The 21,826-nt window shown below is 44.6% G+C and overlaps 1 protein-coding gene across 8 annotated transcripts in view; it reads right to left on the reverse strand.

Annotated features, from left to right (window-relative positions):
• The window catches only part of braf (B-Raf proto-oncogene, serine/threonine kinase), a 33,818-nt gene that overhangs the window by 1,658 nt on the left and 10,334 nt on the right, over window positions 1-21,826 (reverse strand). For 5 of the 8 annotated variants that reach the window (XM_085138433.1, XM_085138440.1, XM_085138437.1 and 2 more), the window contains exons 4-19: window positions 19,005-19,108; window positions 16,541-16,643; window positions 16,306-16,454; window positions 15,665-15,784; window positions 15,405-15,564; window positions 12,635-12,674; window positions 9,901-10,020; window positions 8,773-8,909; window positions 8,577-8,694; window positions 6,919-7,003; window positions 6,615-6,791; window positions 6,484-6,530; window positions 5,901-6,019; window positions 4,437-4,568; window positions 2,553-2,687; window positions 258-1,139 (exon numbers count right to left, since the gene is read on the reverse strand). In XM_085138433.1, the coding sequence (XP_084994559.1) occupies window positions 918-1,139; window positions 2,553-2,687; window positions 4,437-4,568; window positions 5,901-6,019; window positions 6,484-6,530; window positions 6,615-6,791; window positions 6,919-7,003; window positions 8,577-8,694; window positions 8,773-8,909; window positions 9,901-10,020; window positions 12,635-12,674; window positions 15,405-15,564; window positions 15,665-15,784; window positions 16,306-16,454; window positions 16,541-16,643; window positions 19,005-19,108 (1,968 nt within the window). In that variant the 3' untranslated portion in view covers window positions 258-917. Of the gene's footprint in view, window positions 1-257; window positions 1,140-2,552; window positions 2,688-4,436; window positions 4,569-5,900; window positions 6,020-6,483; window positions 6,531-6,614; window positions 6,792-6,918; window positions 7,004-8,576; window positions 8,695-8,772; window positions 8,910-9,900; window positions 10,021-12,634; window positions 12,675-15,404; window positions 15,565-15,664; window positions 15,785-16,305; window positions 16,455-16,540; window positions 16,644-19,004; window positions 19,109-21,826 lie in introns of those variants that run through there. The other 3 variants (XM_085138434.1, XM_085138438.1, XM_085138436.1) reach the window with 3 other exon arrangements.

The raw sequence follows: 21,826 nt of genomic DNA on the forward strand, positions 1-21,826 counted from the left end.
TAGCTTCCATCTAAATACAATATAGCATGTCCTGACTGCAGGGTTTTGGAAACAAATTCAAACGTACAGCTCTGTTATCACTTCCAACATAAATGAAGACAGAAAACTAAACAGCAGTGACGTTTGTAGGGTTACTGAAGTTTGGCTAGCTGGTATATAATGATGTGCTAGTGACCGCTAGCAACACAGCTATGTTAGCATAGCATAAACAAGCTTTTTTCCACTTGATAAAAGTTAACGTGAGTGTTCTCGGTGGTCAGGAACAAATGTAATCGCATGGCAGGATGCTGTAAAAGGACCAAACCTCAGCCAGGAGAACAACTGAGATAATCCATCGAAACTCTGTTAAATGTAATAAATCCTGTTTTCATGGATGCCTGGATGCTAAACTTAATTGTTACAATTGTTAACCCTAACCCTAAGCAGCAACGCTGATCATTTTATTAAAGATGAAAGAATTTAGACAGTTTTTAACTCTCAGTGATGCTGCAGTGTTTGTTTGACTTTGGGACCTGAAACTGAAGGAGTTTAGGACCTGAAAATGACGGAGTTTAGGACCCAGATTCCTCCGTGAGGCTCCTGACTACGGTAGCCATAGCTCCATCAGGCGCTGCGGCTTCGTAGCTACCAAAGTCGTACTAAAACATTTTGACAGATGTCTGAGCGCCCTGTACCACATAAAATCTGTTCGAGGTCAGTAAGCACAACCAGAATTCATACATAAGGCGCACTGACGATTTTTGAGAAAATTAAAGGATTTTAAGTGCACCTTATAGTGCGGAGAATACGGTTCTGCAAGCCAACACACTGAAAGATGAGATGTGATGCACTAAGCATGGTTTGGGGATAAGACACATTCATTAGAGGTAGTTATGGTGCATGTGATGAAAAAGCTACACTACCACTTCCTGTTACTGTCACTGCGTGCTCCAGATTTCACCGCTCCAGATGCTGAGGAGCGATGTTCCCAAGAAAAATAACTCACCGTAACCGCCGGCCTGGATGGGGGTTTTAGGTGAGGCGCAGGCATACAAACTGAAGTCCTCTGTCTGAAAACCAGCTCGGTTTAACGAAGGCTCCGAGGCGCTGCGGTGGATTTTGGGTAACGAGCGAGCCAGCAGCTCAATGGATGCCAAAATCTGAAGAAATACACAACACAGCCACAGGGGTCGTTAGTCAGGATGGTATGATCACCATTCCCTCACAACACAAGAAACGAGCGACTACATCAGCTCAGCTGCTTTCTGTGGTTGCAGCTGCTTGCTGAGGCCACCGGGTGGCAACGCAACAACTGTCAGAAAGAAGGAAGTAAAGAAATCCAAAATGCTGCAAATTAGGGAGTAAGGGCGAACGCTCACTCTGCACCAAACTCAGAGCTTCCACCCTGAAACGATCCATGTGTTTGCTGCCACTAGCTGAAGGGCTTTGGAGGTGAACACCAGGACAGCAAGAGTCGGATTTGATGGAGAGAAACGTCACTAAGCTGTTGTTAAATAACAAATATTAAGACCATTAGAGTTTAAAGAGAAGCTGGGATGTGAGTTGTTAATCACTTCTCTAACAGAGGAGCTTTTTTCCCCCACTGGTTACATGGACTCAGGAGTCACGTCATTCCTTATAGAGCTCCTTCTGCTATTGCACATGTATGGGCAACTTCCCCGGTGCCTCGAACCCTGGCACAGTGCTGCAGGTGTTCAAAGCCCAGCCTTTCTCTACAGGATGCTTTAGATATGTTCAGAGCAGAGCCCTGAATAAAACTTAAGATGTGACGTTTGTCAGTGAGACTAGAAAAACTGTATGAATATGAATGCAAACACGTCATGTGGCCAGCTCGAACCAGGCTGATGTGCCCCTGAAACCCTTTTACTTTTTTTTTTAACAGTTATTCATTAAACTTGTGCTTCACCCAAAGCTCCTTCACACAGAAAGCAGCCCGTGCCACGCCGCCTGCTTGGTTGTGCTGCTGAACACGTCAGTGCTCCCCATGTGTGGAAACGATGGGGATTCGGAGCTCTGTGCAGGTATGTGACACGCCCACAGAGCCGTGGCTCTGCACTGCACTGTTAGAGGTGATTTTCATCACTGCAAACTGGGAAAGTCTGTGCCGTCTGACCAGTAATAACACAACTCCTGAAATGTTTGGACCTTTTTTACGAATCCGTTTAAGGAGGCTTACCGATCCCTTTGTCGAGCTCTATGCACTAAGTCTGATCGTTGTGTTGTGTATTTGCTAAACAGGCTCTATCAGTGCTGAAATATTTGAGCAGGACGATGCTGAAGTGCATCTATTCCAGCAGCATGCAGTCCACACATGGAGCATCAGGAAATGAAACAAGTGTGCATTCCTGTCCCAACAGGCCAGCAGCTGTTCCCAGACATTATGGGAGGATGCCCAGAGTAGCAAACACGGCCCAGTCTGACTTGATTCACATGTGTGCCTATCATTAAATTCAAAACTGGTCCCTTGTCTCCGTCTCTCAGCGATTTTTGAAAGAGTTTACTGTAAATATTATTTCCTCTCAATGTATAAAAGCGTCAGTGTGGGCTCTCACCTGAGGGAAGAGAGGCCGCTCCTCTCTCTTCTTCTTCAGGCAGTCAGCCATCAGCCTCTTCATGGCCTTTGGACAGTTGCTGCGGACCTTGCTGAGGTCAGGGGACAGGTAACCTCGTCCCACCATGAATATGATCTACGCAACAGAAAGAACGAGTCGTGAAACAAACTTCTGTGTTTTTGGCATTTGTTCAAATTTGGTCTCAAACTTTAACCCTTTAAAGCCGGTCAGAGCAGCACGCTCTGTTTTGCGTAACTTTTTTAAAATCCCGGTAGCTCTGCAACCACGTGAGCTAGCGCAATAATTTTTTTTGCATATGAAACCGGAGGAGTTGTACTTACATCTTATGCCATCAGCTTGTCCTCGGTCACAGTTTCCTTCCACATATAGCTTTGCAAAAACTGCATAAAAAGCACTTGCAGGAACACAAACATAATATTCCAGAAACACGCTTTGCCGATCCGATCAGCTGTTTGTAACACTTCCTCCATCAGCGCGAACTATCGCATGTCCTCCATGACCTGCCCGAAACCGGAAGTGACGTCATTTTGCGGAAATGTAGTTTTTTACTATCAGGGCCTCATGAGCCTATACTGGTGTTTTTAAAAGTTATGTTTGACTTTATGACTTTCTGTGTGGTTTCTGGGATGCTTAGGACTCATATTGCACTGCTGGAAATAGTTTATTTTGATGCATATGCTGCTTTTTTGCAAATTTGTATTATAATATTTATTTTCGTTTTTCCTGCAGTGTATGAAAATTGGTGTATTTCAAAAATAAAACTATGAAGACACTCAAAATAAATTTCCTGTGGTGGGAAACTATTTTGTGCAACTTTTTTGTATTTACAGTTTTGAGGGATAAGCCTCTTAAATTTCTCTACTAGAAATATATGTTAAAAAAACAAAAACGATTTTAAATTTTTTTGTAGTTTATTGCACTTTTTTACAATTTATGTAATTACTATGCACTTAATGCAGACATATTATTAAAATTTAGGCTATAATGGTTGTATTGATGTATAGCAACTTGAAATGCTCCCAAAAATGGCTCCACAGCATGTAAACATATAATATAAGCTCTGGCGGACTTGGTTCTATGGTAGGTCTTAAAGGGTTAAATATGAGGTCCAAAGACAAAACATGTCAGCCAGCTCTGCAACATCTACACAGCTAAAGAGGATCACAGAAGAAAAACCTCCTGGTGCCTGAAAACACGGTGCAGCAGAAAGATGGGAAACAAATATGGAGAACGAAAGCAACAGCTCTTGATTCAACGCGTAACACATCACCTGCTCAGACCATGTGACAGTACGTGCATGCACATGAAGTGTGAAGTGCACAGGACTTTACTCTGCTCAGCTTCAGCTGAACGTGAGACCAGTCAAACAGCGCCTCACAGTGGATGGATAATGAACCAAAGACAAACCCAGCTGAAGGCCTGCAGAGCATCTCACCCATTCAACAGCAAACACCATTTATATTCCAAACATTATTAAAATGATGTTCAGTCCAATTTATTTTCAGCCTCTGAAAATGGAAAATAATTCCCAAAACATTAAACATCTGGGGTTCAATCCCTCCTTCTGCACGCCAAATATCCTCAGGCAAGATAACAACCCTAAGTAGAGAGCGCACGCATAGAGAGAAAAGTACTTGTATGACTGGATGAATGAGGCATGGTGTGTAACGTGCTCAGAGTAGAAAACCCGACAGCCATTTAACATGTTAATGCCACACTGAGGGAAATTCACCTGTTATAGCAGCAAAAACATGGTTCAGTCTGACTGCTGAACCAGAGGTAAAACGGGGCGGAGTCTGGAGTTAACGGCACCGTCTCTGTTAGAGCGAGTGCAGCAGTGGGGCCGCGATCACATCCACTCACCTGGTCTCTGTTGTTGATGTTGGAGTAGGGCAGCGCTCCTGACATCAGCTCGTAGAGTACGATGCCAAAGGCGTACACGTCCGACTGGAAGCTGTAGGGGTTCTTGTCCTGCAGCCGGATCACCTCTGGAGCCTGACGAAGCACAAGTTACACCGACTGTCAATAATTCACTGCTTGTTCAGTCAAACTGAAAGGAAACGTCTACAAAAGACTCAAATCAATATTATGGCAATGAAAGGGGGGCACTTCTTTTTCATATTCGCTGCAATACTCTGTTCTCCAAACAGGGTGAGAATGGGCTGATCTGCATTTCTGATCACTTCTGCTGTATTAGCCTCAGCACGCCTGGTTTAACGCATGAGCGCATTCAGAGAGCACACATCAGATGGAAAGAATGACAGGTAGGGCTGCCACAAACGATTATTTTGATAGTCGACTAGTCACCGATTATTTTTGCGATTAGTCGACTAATCAGATCATCATCCATTGGACGTAAAACATACAGCTTATTGCACCAGCAGCATCTGCTCTTATATAACTATCATTAGCTTACAGCTTTAAGTGTTTAAGGTCTGTGCTAACTAAAAATAAAGACAAGATGATAGTTTATTAAATTTTAATGAAATTTGCAGATTGTTTCGGTGAAGTTTAATAAACTCCTTGCTATCTAAAATATAACAGGACACCGGAGTAAATTCTCGAGCATCTCACACTTCTGATAATCAGCTGTCTGCTTGACGTTTATTCAGCTGTGTAAAAACTATAACTTTAATCTCAGCCAAACCGATTTACTCAGGAACAAATAAAATACTGAAAAAAGCCAAACAATAACATTTTTAAGTTATCTAAGTGACTTATATATCATGTTTAACCTGAGTAGCAAAAGACGGCGGTGGGTTTGAAAACGATTTGCCGGGAGTCCGGTGTTCTCACGGCTCTAGTTAGCCTAGCCCCCGGCTAGCTATCGAGCTAGTGGCTAACAGACGTCTCCGAAAACGTCGGAGCGCTTTTGAAAATATGTGGTGTCTTGATAAACTGAGCAGATATTTGAGGTTTACACAGCTACATTCTCGCCTGAAAATATGTTAAACGTTTATTTTGTGACCCAGAAAGAATAATAAGAGTAATATAAAAACTAACTAGCTGCCGCCATTGTTGGAAACTGAGCAGGGCCGCGCTATGAATTCTGGGACACAGCTTCTTCTTCTTCTTCGGGGTTTAACGGCAGCTGGCATCCTTGTACATGCAGTGCTGCCATCTTCTGTTTCAGTCCGTTATTACACTCTTAAATCCTACTACTTATTCCTGCGTCTTTTGGGATCTTACAAAGCTTCAAACGACGCGTCGACTATTAAATCAGTCGTCGACGATTTTGATAGTCGACGTAATCGTGACTAGTCGACTAATCGTGGCAGCCCTAATGACAGGAAAACAAAAAGTGTCTCGTAGGACACGGACACTGACCATCCAAAGAATAGAGCCTGAAAGCTGCTCAAACTGGTGGGAGCCACTCCAGCGGGACTTCACAGTAGCCAGACCAAAGTCCCCGATCTTCACTGTTAGGTCCTCATGGAGGAAAATATCTGGGACAACGGGTCAAGGAAACACTCGTCTACGCCTGAGCTCCTTCATATTCCAAGTATGGATTTTCCATTTTGATCCTTCATGAAATGACAAAAAACCAAAACACTGACGTGACAATAACGACACACATGCTGGATGCTACAGTCCAGCGAATCAATAAGCATCGTTTCTTCTTCAGTTACAGATATTCTGTATCGTGTGTCTTGCAGTGTTGTAGTATTACACAGTATTGGACAATCACTGCATTCTGATCCCATCACTTTAGTGGATGAATGGTAATAATATCATATTTGATATATTGGTGCACTCCCTCTGTCTGGGCCGGGGGTCGTGGGAAGGTCATACCTGCTGTAAGGTGTGCTCTTCTTATTTCCCCCTGAAATGAAGCATTTCTTGGTCCTGCTTACGCTCCTGTAGCACCAAGTCCAGTTTATCACCTGATGACTTTGATTCAAAAGGATACTGTTGCTCTTCAGATCTCTGTGTATGATGGACTTGGCATGCAGGTAACTGAAGGTGAAGAGCAAAGAGTCATTAGAGCGACGGCACTCATCGTGCGATTTGACAGCGCTCGCTGTTTGAAAGGTTACTCACTCCATGCCCTGAGCGGTCTGTCGGGCTATGTCGATCAGTTTGATCATCTCGAACTTGGTCTCGATGATGTGCAGGTGGTGGTACAGACTGGAGCCTTCACACCACTGGGTCACGATGGCCAGCTGGGGCTTGGTGGTGTAGCCCATGAAGAGCAGGATGTTCACGTGACGCGTTTTCCTGGTGCAAACACACGACGTGTTCAAATTACAGCAGGTTTACACTGATGACGCAGGATGCATCAGTAAGGCGACGTTCTGCAGTGTGCAGCGGCGCGCTGGTGCACAAAGGAGAAGGCGGGGCTTACCTGAGGACTCCAACTTCATTCTTGAATGCCTGAAGCTGCTGTGGCGTGGGAGCGGTGACATTCAGCATCTTCACTGCCACATCACCTGAGAGCCCGGGGACAGAACGATTAAAGATGACGCTAATTTACTGATCTTACTATAATACATGGAATCTTACAATAACATCTAATATTAGCATTTATATCTACAGAAGCTAAATTATACACAACACATTAAAAGGTCATCATGTTGCCTGGCAACACACAACAGCCTAGCAAGGTGCTAAAATAGCTAATTCTTTGTCTTTTTGCACCTCATAAAGACATCAGACCGCTAGGGCTGCCACAAACGATTATTTTGATAGTCGACTAATCAGATCATCATCAATTGGATGTAAAACTACAGCTTATTGCACCAGCAGCATCTGCTCTTATATAACTATCATTAGCTTACAGCTTTAAGTGTTTAAGGTCTGTGCTAACTAAAAATAAAGACAAGATGATAGTTTATTAAATTTTAATGAAATCTGCAGATTGTTTCGGTGAAGTTTAATAAACTCCTTGCTATCTAAAATATAACAGGACACCGGAGTATATTCTCCAGCATCTCACACTTCTGATAATCAGCTGTCTGCTTGACGTTTATTCAGCTGTGTAAAAACTATAACTTTAATCTCAGCCAAACCGATTTACTCAGGAACAAATAAAATACTGAAAAAAAGTCAAACAATAACATTTTTAAGTTCTCTAAGTGACTTATATATCATGTTTAACCTGAGTAGCGAAAGACGGCGGTGGGTTTGAAGACGATTAGCCGGGAGTCCGGTGTTCTCACAGCTCTAGTTAGCCTAGCCCCCGGCTAGCTATCGAGCTAGTGGCTAACAGACGTCTCCGAAAACGTCGGAGCGCTTTTGAAAATATGTGGTGTCTTGATAAACTGAGCAGATATTTGAGGTTTACACAGCTACATTCTCGCCTGAAAATATGTTAAACGTTTATTTTGTGACCCAGAAAGAATAATAAGAGTAATATTAAAACTAACTAGCTGCCGCCATTGTTGGAAACTGCGCTGGGCCGCGCTATGAATTCTGGGACACAGCTTCTTCTTCTTCGGGGTTTAACGGCAGCTGGCATCCTTGTACATGCAGTGCTGCCATCTTCTGTTTCAGTCCGTTATTACACTCTTAAATCCTACTACTTATTCCTGCGTCTTTTGTGATCTTACAAAGCTTCAAACGACGCGTCGACTATTAAATCAGTCGTTGATGATTTTAATAGTCGACGTAATCGTGACTAGTCGACTAATCGTGGCAGCCCTACAGACCGCTTTCATTGCCAACAGCATAAACAGACCAGACATTACTGTACGATGGGTTTGGTGCTAACGCCGCTCAACCCGTTTTACGCTACACGAGCCCAGAAGCACCATTTTTATCTGTGGCGAGCAGGTTTATCCAGTTCGTTCACCCCGAGCTGATGGAAACTGTTCTATCCCAGAAAGAGCGCCGACTCAAACTCGTCCCTGACCTTAACCCGCTTGCTGGTCCTGCAGGACTAACTGATGCAGGAAGTGGCGTGTACATGCTGCTCATCAAAGTATGAACACGATCAGCAGGCAGGCTGCGGCATGTAGACGGCGCTCTGTAAGTGTGGGGTGTGACAGACCGGCGCAGTCTTACCGTGCCACTTTCCCTTGAAGACAGTTCCAAAAGATCCCGAGCCTATCCTCTGACCCAGCGTAATCTGACCTTCTGGGATTTCCCAGTCGTCACTGGAGTCCCGCCTCCCCAGGGTTTTCTGTCATACAGGACACTCGATCAGCACGAGCACACGATGAGACGCAGCACAACGCTAGCATCCGCGGACGCCACTCACCATCTTATTGCGGTCCTCGGACGAGGAGGACGATTTGCGCTCCCTCTGCGGGCACGGCGACTTCTGCGGGACCTTGACGTTGGTCAGAGAGCCAGGCAGAGAGGCGGGAGGCGTGGCCGACAGACCTGTGGTCGAACCTAGAGAAGAAGATAAAGAGTAGTGAAAGGTAAAGGTGTGGAAGTGAGGGAGTTGTCAAAAACAGAGAAGGCAGGAAGGGAAAGAGAGAGACTGAGGCTTCAGCATCAGTGTGTGTGTGTGTGTGTGTGTGTGTGTGTGTTCACATGTACAGGACAGGTGAGGGCGTGCTTGGCTGGATGGCAGCTGTTTGTGTCACAGATTTGATATTTTTCACTGATTCTTCCAAAACAAAGGTTCGAATATCATCTTTTTTCTCTGGACGGGTCCTGAAAGAACTACAAAAATGTCGCCCCGACATTTTCAGCCGGCTCGTTTGAAAACAGACTTCACAGTAAAAGCAAAAAAACTGCTACTTCTAGTCCGAGCCAATCAGTGCGCAGACCTGTTTGGTCAAAGGAGTGCACAGACTACGCCGCACTCTGCAGCATGGAGGCGTTTATGTTTGTGACACTAGCAAACACCTTTTTGATTTCAAACAGCTGCCAGTTCAGGCAGTGGCTTCATATCCAATAGCTACAGATGCTACAGTTAGCTGTGATGTCTGAGCAGAAATGGAAAAAAAATCCTGCAAACGAATCAATGGATCGTTCATGTCGACCAAAATCATGATTCAATTATGAAGCTGGGAGGCTTTGGGAAAACTGGGAAACAAATATGACTCTTTGTTATTATGTAACAGTTACAAACTGATTTTAACAGCCGGATAACAAGATGTTGCAGGGAACATCAAAGAGGCGGGCTTTCTGATTAACATGTCATTCTTTTTAACCAATGACTGAACACAAGAGCGCCTCCATCAAAGAAACCGCTATCCATCGAGCAGGCAGCGTGTGGTACTGCGGCGTGAGGTGTATGGCTGAAGGAGCATGTGAGGGCATAAAGGCAAAGAACAGAGAGAGTGTGGAGGGAGACGGGGCTGAGGTGGAGATGTGGGTGGGTGGGGTGTGTATGTGAATGAAGAACAACACAGGAACACAGAGGCCTAACTACCTCGGAAAACGGGCTCGGGCTCAAAATCAAACACTATGTCATTGGGATAGGAGTATAGGAGGGGGCTTGAGGTCCGTGTTCGGTGCTTCCTCAAGCAGCAGGCGGGGTGGGTCGGGGGGGCTGCAGGGCAAAGAGAGACAGACAGACCATCACTGCTACTCAACACGCCCCCGTCACTAACTAGGCTCTAACTATGGCTACACAGTCAGAGCTATAAGCTGTCAGTCAGGGTGACTCCAGGGTTTGCTCTGGGCGTCCTCTACCATGAAGTCCATTGGCTCTTTACTCGAGTACGTCTCCATGGTAACTCACACTGTGAGGGTCCAGGTTAGAGATCGACTGTTGTGGAGTTTTTGGATGACGTGCACACCTGCAGTAAACGTCAGCAGATGTTTGCTCTCATGCAGCAAAACCAAAACCTGTCTGCAGTCAGAAGTAATGAACACAATAAAATCACTGCAAGGATTATATGATCACACACACACACACACACACACACACACACACACACACACACGATCATTCATTTAATGGAAAACTTGATCATTGTCCTCTGTGCAGCGCTGTGATAACGAGAGCTCTGCTAACTTGACTTTATTCATATAGTTTAGTAGCTTCTGCAATCTGACTGAAGCACGCACACACACACACACACACACACACAGGTTTTTAATACTAAACTACTGCACAGCGCTCTGACACACACTGTCTGCAGCTGTGTTACTTCCAGCATATATTTCATGTATTGTTTCTTTTATCACAGAATTCTTTTCCCAGCTTTCGTGTCCATGTGTAGCTGAAACACTGGATTAGCTTATGATGTTTGTAGCTAGCTTCACGTGACTGCTAACTCTGACAACTTAAGACGTCGGCTGTATCCAATTCAGGGTCTGCAGCCTTAAAGGCCGCATTTTAAGGCCGATTACGTCACCGCGACGCGACGAAGGCTGTCCCAATTCAAAGGCTGCTCGAAATGCGGCCCTCAAATGCGTCCTTCATTTCCCTGAATTTTAAGGACGTGGCGGTGTAGACTTCGTGGCCCAACATATCCCAGAATGCATAGCGCGGCGGTGGGTGTGGATAATTTTGCCGAAAAAAACGGCGGATTAAGGGCGCCCAACGGACTGCAACTTAAGAAAACACCAGCAATAAGAAAAACGTTGCAAAAGCACACAAAACACAACGGAAACGGGGAAAAAAGTTATTTCCAAAAGCACAAGTGTTCGTGGGGAAACAATAACCGACAAAACAGTTGCAGGAACCAAAACATGCTAAGAATTGCGCTGAGAGACACTTAAACCAAGTGGAGGATCTGTCGGTTTTGTGAGGTGAGAGGTGTGTTAGCCTAACTAAAAATCACGAGATTAAAACACACTTACCTAGCATGTTTTGGTTCCTGCAACTGGTCCGTCGGGTTATTGTCTCCCCAGAAACACTTCCCTTGTCTGTGGCTGTATCCCAATTCAGGGTCTGCAGCCTTAAAGGCCGCATTTTAAGGCCGATTACGTCACCGCGACGCGACGAAGGCTGTCCCAATTCAAAGGCTGCTCGAAATGCGGCCCTCAAATGCGTCCTTCATTTCCCTGAATTTTAAGGACGTGGCGGTGTAGACTTCGTGGCCCAACATATCCCAGAATGCATAGCGCGGCGGTGGGTGTGGATAATTTTGCCGAAAAAAACGGCGGATGAGGGGCGCCGAAGAGTAAACTTTAAGTAAGTACTGAATATTATGTCACTTATTTATGTGCAAATGTTTAATAATGAAGAACATTAAAACATTACTGTTGGCCACATGTCAGCAAAGTCATGTGACATTAGTGACGTTTGTACTAACTTGGTTTTAAAGCCTTTACTTTAAAATATACGCCGTTCAATAGCTGAGCTTAATCAGAGAATGATCAAAGCTCATGTAGAAACAAACAAACAAAAGATTTTCTCCTTCATTTCTGTCAAACAAAGCTGTATGAAACGTTTCTAGCTGTTAGTATCATGGTTGCTAGGCAACCTGGGCAGCGCAACGGAGGCTAGGCCGTCCCATTTCACAAGCCTCGCACTTCCGGCCTTAGCGGTCTTTGAGTACGCGGCCCTTGAGGATCGTTGAGGCTGCAGACCCTGAACTGGGACACAGACTTTGACTGCACTTTGTAGTCGACTAATAGCTGAACACCACTCATTCCCCAGCATGTCTTTATCCCGTCTTCCTTCTCTCCACCAAACCGGTCGCAGCAGATGGCCCCGCCCCTGTTAACAGGGAGTTTTTCCTCCCCGCTGTCGCCAAAGTGCTTGCTCATAGCGACTGTTGTGATTTCGTGCTGTATAAATTAAACTGAATTGAATTGCAAGATTAGTTTCAGGATCTAAAACTGCCACACTGAATGTGAAACAGTCCACACACGTGTCACAGATCTCTGTGTATCTTACTGCACACCCAGATTACACTGGAAATTGTTTAACACTTTGCATGTATTGCGATGCTTTGCTGCAGAGCTGCTTTGTTGGAACTTTTGGAAAATTTGTCAAATGTTTTAGTTTCACGTGAGGAGGAGCCGAGCCTGGAGGAGCACTCAGACCGCTCATCCTCATAAACCCCTGACCTTCAGCTCACGGCTCTGTGACTGGCAAGGCACAGGACTGAACGCACACACACGCACACAGATAAAAAAAATTCAAGAGCACAGAGATGTGAGATGATGGGGAAAAAGTTGAGTGTGAAGTTTCCCTCTTGGATGCTCACCTCCATCTGACCTCGGTAAGCCCTGATCTCGAATCAGGTCCTGAAATAAAGAAAGCGAAACAAACGTGAACACGGTGTCATGATTTCAGCAGCTGCAGAGGGTGAAAAAAAAAACACTTAACATAAATACATGAGGATTTGCTCCGAGTGCAAACTGATGGTATTTACAGAGAAGTATTGAACACGTCACCCACTTTTGAATTAAATGTGTAAAAGACATGAAATCCTCACCAGATGTTGGCAACAATCCATCCAAAACTCACGTGCACAGAAATCAAACCACAGGTGTCCAACAATTAAGTTATGTGTAATAATGAGAAATGATTGAACACATGAAGGAAAGACATGGAACAGCAGCTGAGATCTATCAGTAATTAAAAGTCCTGCCAATTAACTGTTGGTGTTAAAGAATGGGTCGAAATCACACCTGAGCAAAGCGTGCGATTGGTTTCTCTGTACAGAAGCTGTCGTTGTCATCGGCAACAGTTTTTACATTTGTATTAAATAAATCTCAGCAAGCATGTTCAATAATTCTTCCCTGTGTCATTTCTCCTCATTACATATAATATTTGGACATCTATGGTTTGATTTCTTTGCATGTGTGGATTGGACGGGGTGTTGTTCAGGGAAGTAAAATACTACTAATAAAGAAAGTAAATAATAAAGCGTTATCAAAGAGTTTGTCCATCAGAGCGGCTCCACAGTCTGTGGACGATCGAGAGCTTCTGCTCGTCAACTTAAGGAAGTTATTAGCTGTTATTTTAATGTCAAGAGCACTAAAGAAATAAGAGACTACATCATTCTGGTCAACTGTAACACGTCTGTAACACAACTGTAACACAACTGTAACTAGCTACGGTTGCCGCCGTAGGACAAAACACTGTGGCCGCCGTTTGTCTGTAGTGAGTGTGAGCTGTCAGTCTGCTGGTGTCCATGTTTATTTCTAACTGACGACAGCCACACTGAGGGGAGTTGTTGAGGATATTTCCTGAACTTTTGTGTCAGTGTGCACTTCCTGGTGTTAGTGAAACTGTCTTTGAAGTGAAGGCAACATTGTTGAACTTGAACGCTTTGTGAATAAACTCTCATATGATGTGAAAATGCAATCAAACTGTTTATCGGAGGGAAAGCGTGATATTTGGACGCTTAAGCGTAACTCAAGCGTAGCCGACACAAAGTTAGCTTCTAACTGTTATAACTGCTGCTGTTTAGCCTGCTTGATGACGTCTGTAACACGTCTGTAGCACCTCTGTAACACGTCTGTAACACGTCTGTAGCACCTCTGTAACACGTCTGTAACACGTCTGTAGCACCTCTGTAACACGTCTGTAACACGTCTGTAGCACCTCTGTAACACGTCTGTAACACGTCTGTAACACCTCTGTAACACCTCTGTAACACCTCTGTAACACGTCTGTAACACATCTGTAACACGTCTGTAACACATCTGTAACACAACTGTAACACCTCTGTAACACGTCTGTAACACCTCTGTAACACGTCTGTAACACAACTGTAACACGTCTGTAACACATCTGTAGCACATCTGTAGCACATCTAACACGTCTGTAACACCTCTGTAACACAACTGTAACACATCTGTAACACAACTGCAACACAACTGCAACACAACTGTAACACATCTGTAACACAACTAACACGTCTGTAACACGTCTGTAGCACGTCTGTAGCACGTCTGTAACACCTCTGTAACACGTCTGTAACACGTCTGTAACACGTCTGTAACACGTCTGTAACACATCTGTAGCACCTCTGTAACACGTCTGTAACACCTCTAACACATCTGTAACACGTCTGTAACACCTCTGTAACACCTCTGTAACACCTCTGTAACACCTCTGTAACACGTCTGTAACACCTCTGTAACACGTCTGTAACACCTCTGTAACACGTCTGTAACACCTCTGTAACACGTCTGTAACACAACTGTAACACCTCTGTAACACCTCTGTAACACGTCTGTAACACATCTGTAACACCTCTGTAACACCTCTGTAACACAACTGTAACACCTCTGTAACACAACTGTAACACATCTGTAACACAACTGCAACACAACTGCAACACAACTGTAACACAACTAACACACATCTGTAACACAACTAACACATCTGTAACACAACTAACACACATCTGTAAAACAACTAACACCTCTGTAACACGTCTGTAACACCTCTGTAACACGTCTGTAACACAACTGTAACACCTCTGTAACACCTCTGTAACACGTCTGTAACACCTCTGTAACACGTCTGTAACACAACTGTAACACCTCTGTAACACGTCTGTAACACATCTGTAGCACATCTAACACGTCTGTAACACGTCTGTAACACGTCTGTAACACATCTGTAACACCTCTGTAACACCTCTGTAACACAACTGTAACACATCTGTAACACAACTGCAACACAACTGCAACACAACTGTAACACATCTGTAACACAACTAACACACATCTGTAACACAACTAACACATCTGTAACACAACTAACACACATCTGTAAAACAACTAACACATCTGTAGCACATCTGTAACACAACTGTAACACAACTGTAACACAACTGTAACACATCTGTAACACAACTAACACATCTGTAACACGTCTGTAGCACGTCTGTAGCACGTCTGTAACACCTCTGTAACACATGCTGGACGTTGACGTGAAACCATCGGGCGCTGTGTGAGGTGATGAATAAAACAGAATGAAAGAAAATTGTCACGTGTCAGCGAGTGCAGCGGACTCACATCGATGTTGACCGGTTCGATGGTGTTGATGTGCACATTGGGGGCAGAGGATGAACGGTCCCGCTGGCCAAACTGGTTGCGGTGGTCCTCCTCGTTGGGCCGGAAACTGGGCGGGATGGGTATGGATTTGGACGGCGACACAGTGGTGTGGCATATTGATCTGGACAGAAAGCCGCTGGTTAGTACTTCAAACTTCAGACTAAATGTTCTGCTGAGGAAACAGAAACATCTCCTTTTCGGTATGAGGCAGGAGGACTCACCCAGTGGAGTCGGATGGGGGAAGTGACGGACAGGCCTCAGACACAGGCGTGGTTCCCTCTGAGGAGACCTCCTCCTGGGTGAACGGGTGGTGCTCAAAGAACTTGGACACTAGTAGCAAGCTGCAGAGCACACGCCGAAAACATACTATTCAGGCACAGTTGGAACTGTAACCTTAAACAGGCCAAACAAGCACTAACACACATCACACTGAGCACACTTGTCTCATTTGCCTACCACAGGAACCAACGGTGAATTTTGGAGCTTACAGTAACTCGTTTTTATGTAGTCATGACATTTCTCTCTCTTTTTTGTTGCACTTTAAAATCTGAGGCATTGTTTGAACCCTTTGAAGCTAAAAGCCTGAATATGTCACTGCTCTTTGTTACCATAAAGATGAATCAGGATCTGTGCAGACGACAGCTTCGTTCTGTTCACATTTTTACTGCCGGTACCGTCCTGATCCCTGCTTCCCCGTGGCAGTCGCACATGTACAAAGATACAAACGTAGCTGCCTGTCAGCACGTAACTGCAGGTTCAGTGTCACGAGCAGAGGTCACTGAGCCGAGCCTGTGGAGCCGTAACATCCTTATATCGTCCCAAACTGCTCACAGCAGCATGCGCCTTCCTGCACTGAACTTACTCGAGCTGGTCGTAGTTGACGCACATGAGAGGAACCTCGGTGCTGCACCGCTGGTGGAACTTGTAGCCACAGGTCTGACAGCGGAAACCCTGGAACAACAACTTTCTGCAGAAGTCACAGAAGGCCAGTGTAAAGAACGTCTTCCTCACCTGTGGATCAAACAGAGACATACAGACCAGAGTCACCCCGGCTGCACTGAGCACTACGGGACTCTTGGTTTTCTGAAAGTACTTACAAAGTTGTGTGTGGTGAGCGGCACGTTTTCCAACACTTCTACATGCAGCTCCTCCCCCGTCAGCCACGAGATGTCTGTGTCCCAGCCAATAGGCTTCTTCTCTCTGAAACAGGAAGTGGGGAGTATCGGAAACTGTCTACACCTCAGCCAGCCGTTGGTTTAGCCACCGCACCAAGAGCGGTGCAAAACTAACCATGATGGTTTCCAGCATAAAACCCAAACATCCTACTGCTCCACTTTCATCAGTTACAGCAGGACTGTGATACTGTGCGCCTGTATAACCCTCCCCACAGTGTGGGACGTGCACTGCACTGTTGTACACGGTATAACGCGACACATATCCTATGAAAAAAATGACACCCAGCTCGTAGCTCCACCTTCAGAAGCAATAACCTGACGTCAGCAGTGTATGGTGTTATCGGTGTGTCACATCGTGCTGGAGAAAGTTTGGCCCTCCCATCTTCACGCCGTTGTTTTAGTTCGAGTTAAAGTTTACGGACATTAATTTTGCAACGATGTGCCATTCCATCCATACATCCATCCACCCACGTATATCCGGGGCGGATCGTGGGGCAGCAGCCTAATCAGAGAAGCCCAGACCTCCCTCTCACCAGCCACCTCCTTCAGCTTATCCAGGGGAACTCCAGCCGAGAGATGTAGCCTCTCCAGAGTCTGCCCTGTTGGGACATGCCTGGAACACCTCAGCCAATGAGAGTCCAAGCCCTGGTTCCCTCCTTTCAAAAACAGCGCGTCAAACAGGCAAAATGGCAACGGGGGTGGAGAAGTGGTGATTAGCAATTAGCTTATCCTCTGCGCTGCTACCCATTTCTGATTATTGCACATAACTTCTTTGCATGTGTGGATTGGATGGACTGTGCCGTGAGAACTTCAAGGCAGTAGCACCTTTACAAATATATTTACTTAGAAAATAGTTTTATTTATTTATTTTTGACAAGTGGGCCGGAAGAGTCGGCCATGGACCCTGGATGCACTGATGGAGCACATTCAGGTGTGAACACCATCTCCATCTGACAACAAACATGCTGCAGGTAAGCTCTGAGGACTGCGCCATCCCTGCGATTGTGAGGCCTCACATTATGTGGCTGTAGCTCAGAAGGTGGAGCTTAACCTCTACTATCTTGAAGGTTGGTGGTTTGATGCCTGGCTGCTCCAGTCTGCAGCCAAATATGCTTCCCTTTGGAAGTACGACTGTTGGAAGGTGCCCAGGTCTAGCGGCTGTGCCCCTCCACTACTGTGCTTGACAGCTGGTACGAGGTCTTTGTGCTGATGTGCTGTATGACGTTGTTTCAGAAGTTTCGTGGTTATCCACATGTAGCTTTAAAAACCTGCGACGTGCGATCATGTTCTTTTTAGAGAGAAGCTTTCCCTCGCAGCCCCTCCAAACGTGCCACACTTGTTCTAGTTAGACTGTTATGAACGTTAACTTTAAAGCGCTAACTGAGGCCGATAGTCTAAGCCAGCGGTCCCCAACCCGGCGCCGGTCTGTGAGTCGTTTGGTGCCGGGTCGCGAGAGTTGAGGCTCAGGTGTGAAATTTACGGTTTTCAGGGTTTTTATCGTCAACTCTGTTTCCCCGGGTCTTTTCCGATTTTGTAGTTGTGCGTCTTATTTTGAAAGAAATATTTACGCGTTACCATAGCGACCAGAGGGCATTAAGGGGCAGATGTTGGCGCATTTCAGGAGGACGCTGCGAATAAAGTTACACAATTACACAGTGAATTTGCACTTATTATATTTACATAATAGCCCCGTTTTTGTCTCGGTCGTATCATTTTTCTGTCGTATTTATCCGCAACACCTTAAAAAAGGTTGTGACCGCTGGTCTAAGCTGTAGTTCTTGGGTTTGTTTTAAAGTGGTGCACATTCAGACCTCAGGGTAAATTTGCTGAGGTGTCCGATCCTGTGGGTCATCGTGCCACACACACCTGAGTGCACCAGAGCAGCCAAGTACTCAAACTTCTGCTTTCACAGAGGCGCTCACACTCACTACGTTTCATGAAGTAGCCGTTAGCTGCTATTTGCTCTCTTAATCATTCAGAAGCAGTAAACAGATTCCCAGCAGTTACCAAAGTCATTTTCATAGAATACTTCTTATGTCTGCAGATAAAGGCCTGAAGCAAAAAACATTAAATTGGAAGTATCCTGACTGCCAGACAGGGAATCTGCACGTGACATCTACATCAGTCCATTCTTATAACATCTGTAACGAGGCAGCAGAGGTAAAATTATCATAATGTCACAGTGAAGTTGACCCTTTAAACACAAACTGTAATAACTTGGTGAATTCATGTTTTATGCTAAGAATTCAATCACTAGCACAGTCCTCTCATCTGGCAGCTTCTTCACATCTTTCTCAAACATCCTCGCTGGGAGGAGTCACGACGTGAAGACGCGAGGAGACGCAGTGACACGAAACACCGACTGATAAGTCTGTGAGACACCTACCCATCCTGTATCCTGTAGACCGCACAGCACTCTGGAATGAGTCCTCGCATCATCAAGGCTTTCTTCAGGGAGTCCCTTACAGTCATCCCGCAGCGTGCCGGCACCTGAAGGCAGCACAACGACACTCACTGAACTGACACAGAAATGATGGAACCAGGTTTGGGTTTCACGTCTCTCAGCCAGCAGCCACAGGTCATCGTTTCAGGGAAGGCTGGCAGCAGTACAGTAGTGTTACATTCAGTCATGTCGCCCGACCTTCGCCGATCGTCAGCATTCAGAGAACCAGAACACCGACGATCCAGCTGACGTGGAGGGCGGGGCCTCCCTGGAAGCTTTACTTACTTTATGGGTCAGACTAATAGGGGTGGGGAAAAATGGATACTTTTTAGCATGGTGATATTTTGTTTGCTAATAATGTATGGATACAGGGACAGCAGAAATCGATATTTTGTTACAAAAAGGTTTTTGTGCTCTGACTTCAGAGCATGTTGATCCTTTTTCTGAGCAAGAATCCTGACATTCCTTCACTGTCCAAATGTGTTTAACTTTTTTATGGCAGCAATAAACATGACAGTTTACTTATTTTAATTTAAGACATGTTTTATTTTAATTAAGTTTAAAACTTTTTTATTTAATGTAAAATTATATTTTGTTTTAATTTACTTTCAAATCCTTCAGTTGCTGAAGGGGCTGCATAGTTTTCATAAACTGCATAGTTCAGAATAGCTATAATTGTACCAGATGGTTGATTCAGTTAAGTTGGACTAGACTGTAATACAAACCGTTCAGTTTGTCAACAATCAAACTGAAATGAGAGAAAGACTGAGTGTGAGACTTTGATATTAGAGAAAATGAATATTGATAAAGTTTACCTTTATGTACAGAATCTGAATATCGCAAAATATTTTTAAAAATTGCAATAATATCGTATCGTGGGATGTATGGTGATTCCCACCTCTACAGACTAATGCTCTCAGCCTTCGTCTGCATTAACCTCCTGAGACCTGAACTCTTCCACGGCAGCATTTTTAATTTCTCTTTGATATTCGGGCTGATTGGGGCCCAATGAATGTAAAAACAAAGAATTACCAGATTTTTTTTTTTTACCTGATTTTTCTTTTTATGAAAAATCAGAGCCACATATGAGGATATTCGTTTGAAATTTCAATAGAACAGTAGCAGCATAAAGTCCTCATAAATGGACATCAGGCCCTTGTAGAGCAAAATTGAGTATTTTGGTCTAAATAACCCAAAATGTGATGTCCACACATGTGGACGCAGGTCCTAGGAGGTTAATGACAAACTGAAGTTTTGTGCAGATTTATGCAGAAATCACCACACAAGTCTCCTAATTATTCCCAAGCTGAGCAGCTGTCACACAGAACTATAAGCAGCCATCCAGTACACGTCTGAGTCGATCTGCGGGACTGTTTTTATAATAAGCAAAGTCTTAGTAATAAATACCAAGTCAGTACGTCTTCTTGGCTTTAATCTTTAGTCACATTTTACTTTTCAAAGTTAAGAATGCAATGTTTAAATCAAGCCTGATGTTCCCTCAAATGTGCAACAATAATTCAGAGGAAGAGCCAAGCTGATGTCCATGATGGACACAACCTCTCGCTCCTCCGACTACTAGGGATGGGTATCGAAACCCGGTTCTTGTTGAGAACCGGTTCCCACTGTTTCAGTTCCTTGGAATTGTTTGCCATTTTTGCAAACGATTCCCTTATCGATTCCAGTCGCCCCGAATGACGTCACCACGTTGCGGAGCGTCATTTACCTGGCAGGAAACACGGCGCGTAAGCGGCTCAAACGCTCAAAACTTTGGTTATACTTTACGAGAACGGATGACAACAGGGCAACTTGCAATACTTGCAAAGTAGATATTTCATTTAAGGGAGGAAACACTACGAATATGCAAAAGCATTTGCTCACAAACACGCGATGACCTTAAATGAATGTCGTGTTTTTAATTCCGGACTCGTGAATCTCAGCCCAGCAGCAGTGGTAACGTTTGCACGTCCTCTCCCGTTAATGCGGCAGGTAAATAATCAACTAACAGTGCAGATTATGTTAGCGCGATCTGCCTTATTACAAAACCTGCCATTACTGTGCATTTAGGTGACCATGATGAGAGAGTCTGGCTCAGATGCTGGCAGTTCTCGCTGCAGTCTACCGTAGCGTCTCCTTTCAGGCCACCGAGCAGTGACTCAGTTTGTGGTCAAAGGCTTGCAGCCGTTTGCCACAGCAGATGATTTTCAGTAAGTGAATGTGTTTAATTGTAGGCAGGGACATTACTGGATATTCTGTAATTGCTACAGAAGAATATTTATTTTATTATTTTACATTTACAGTTTCTTTCCTGGGGACCCTGTGACACCCCATTGAAGAGCCGCAGGCTGGATCTCTTAAGATCTCACTGTTGGGTTTGTAAGGCCATGTTACTCCTAAATGTCTGTCTTGTTCAAAGAGAAGATATAAAACAAAGTTCTAAGCTAATCGACCTTACTGTTCTCCTTTTTAAAAAGAATCGATAAGAGAATCGAAAATGGAATCGTGAAAATCTTATCAATACCCATCCCTACCGACCACAGCTGTTACAGCCACGGTGTAGGATGAGCTGCAGGAGTCAGACTGAACGATATGCATCAATAATTTTCTTTCTGACCCTTTTTGCTGCTTTCACGAGTGCATTTCTCTGGTGAGGGATTAAGATGTCGAATAGTAAATGGACTGGTTCTGATACAGCGCTTTTCTACTCCAACCACTTTATTCAACTTGCCTCATTCAGCCATTCAAACAAGCACTTCTTTTCTACACCC

The sequence above is a fragment of the Neolamprologus multifasciatus genome, chromosome 17 (assembly GCF_963576455.1).
Source record: "Neolamprologus multifasciatus chromosome 17, fNeoMul1.2, whole genome shotgun sequence".
Taxonomy (NCBI): Eukaryota; Metazoa; Chordata; class Actinopteri; order Cichliformes; family Cichlidae; genus Neolamprologus; species Neolamprologus multifasciatus.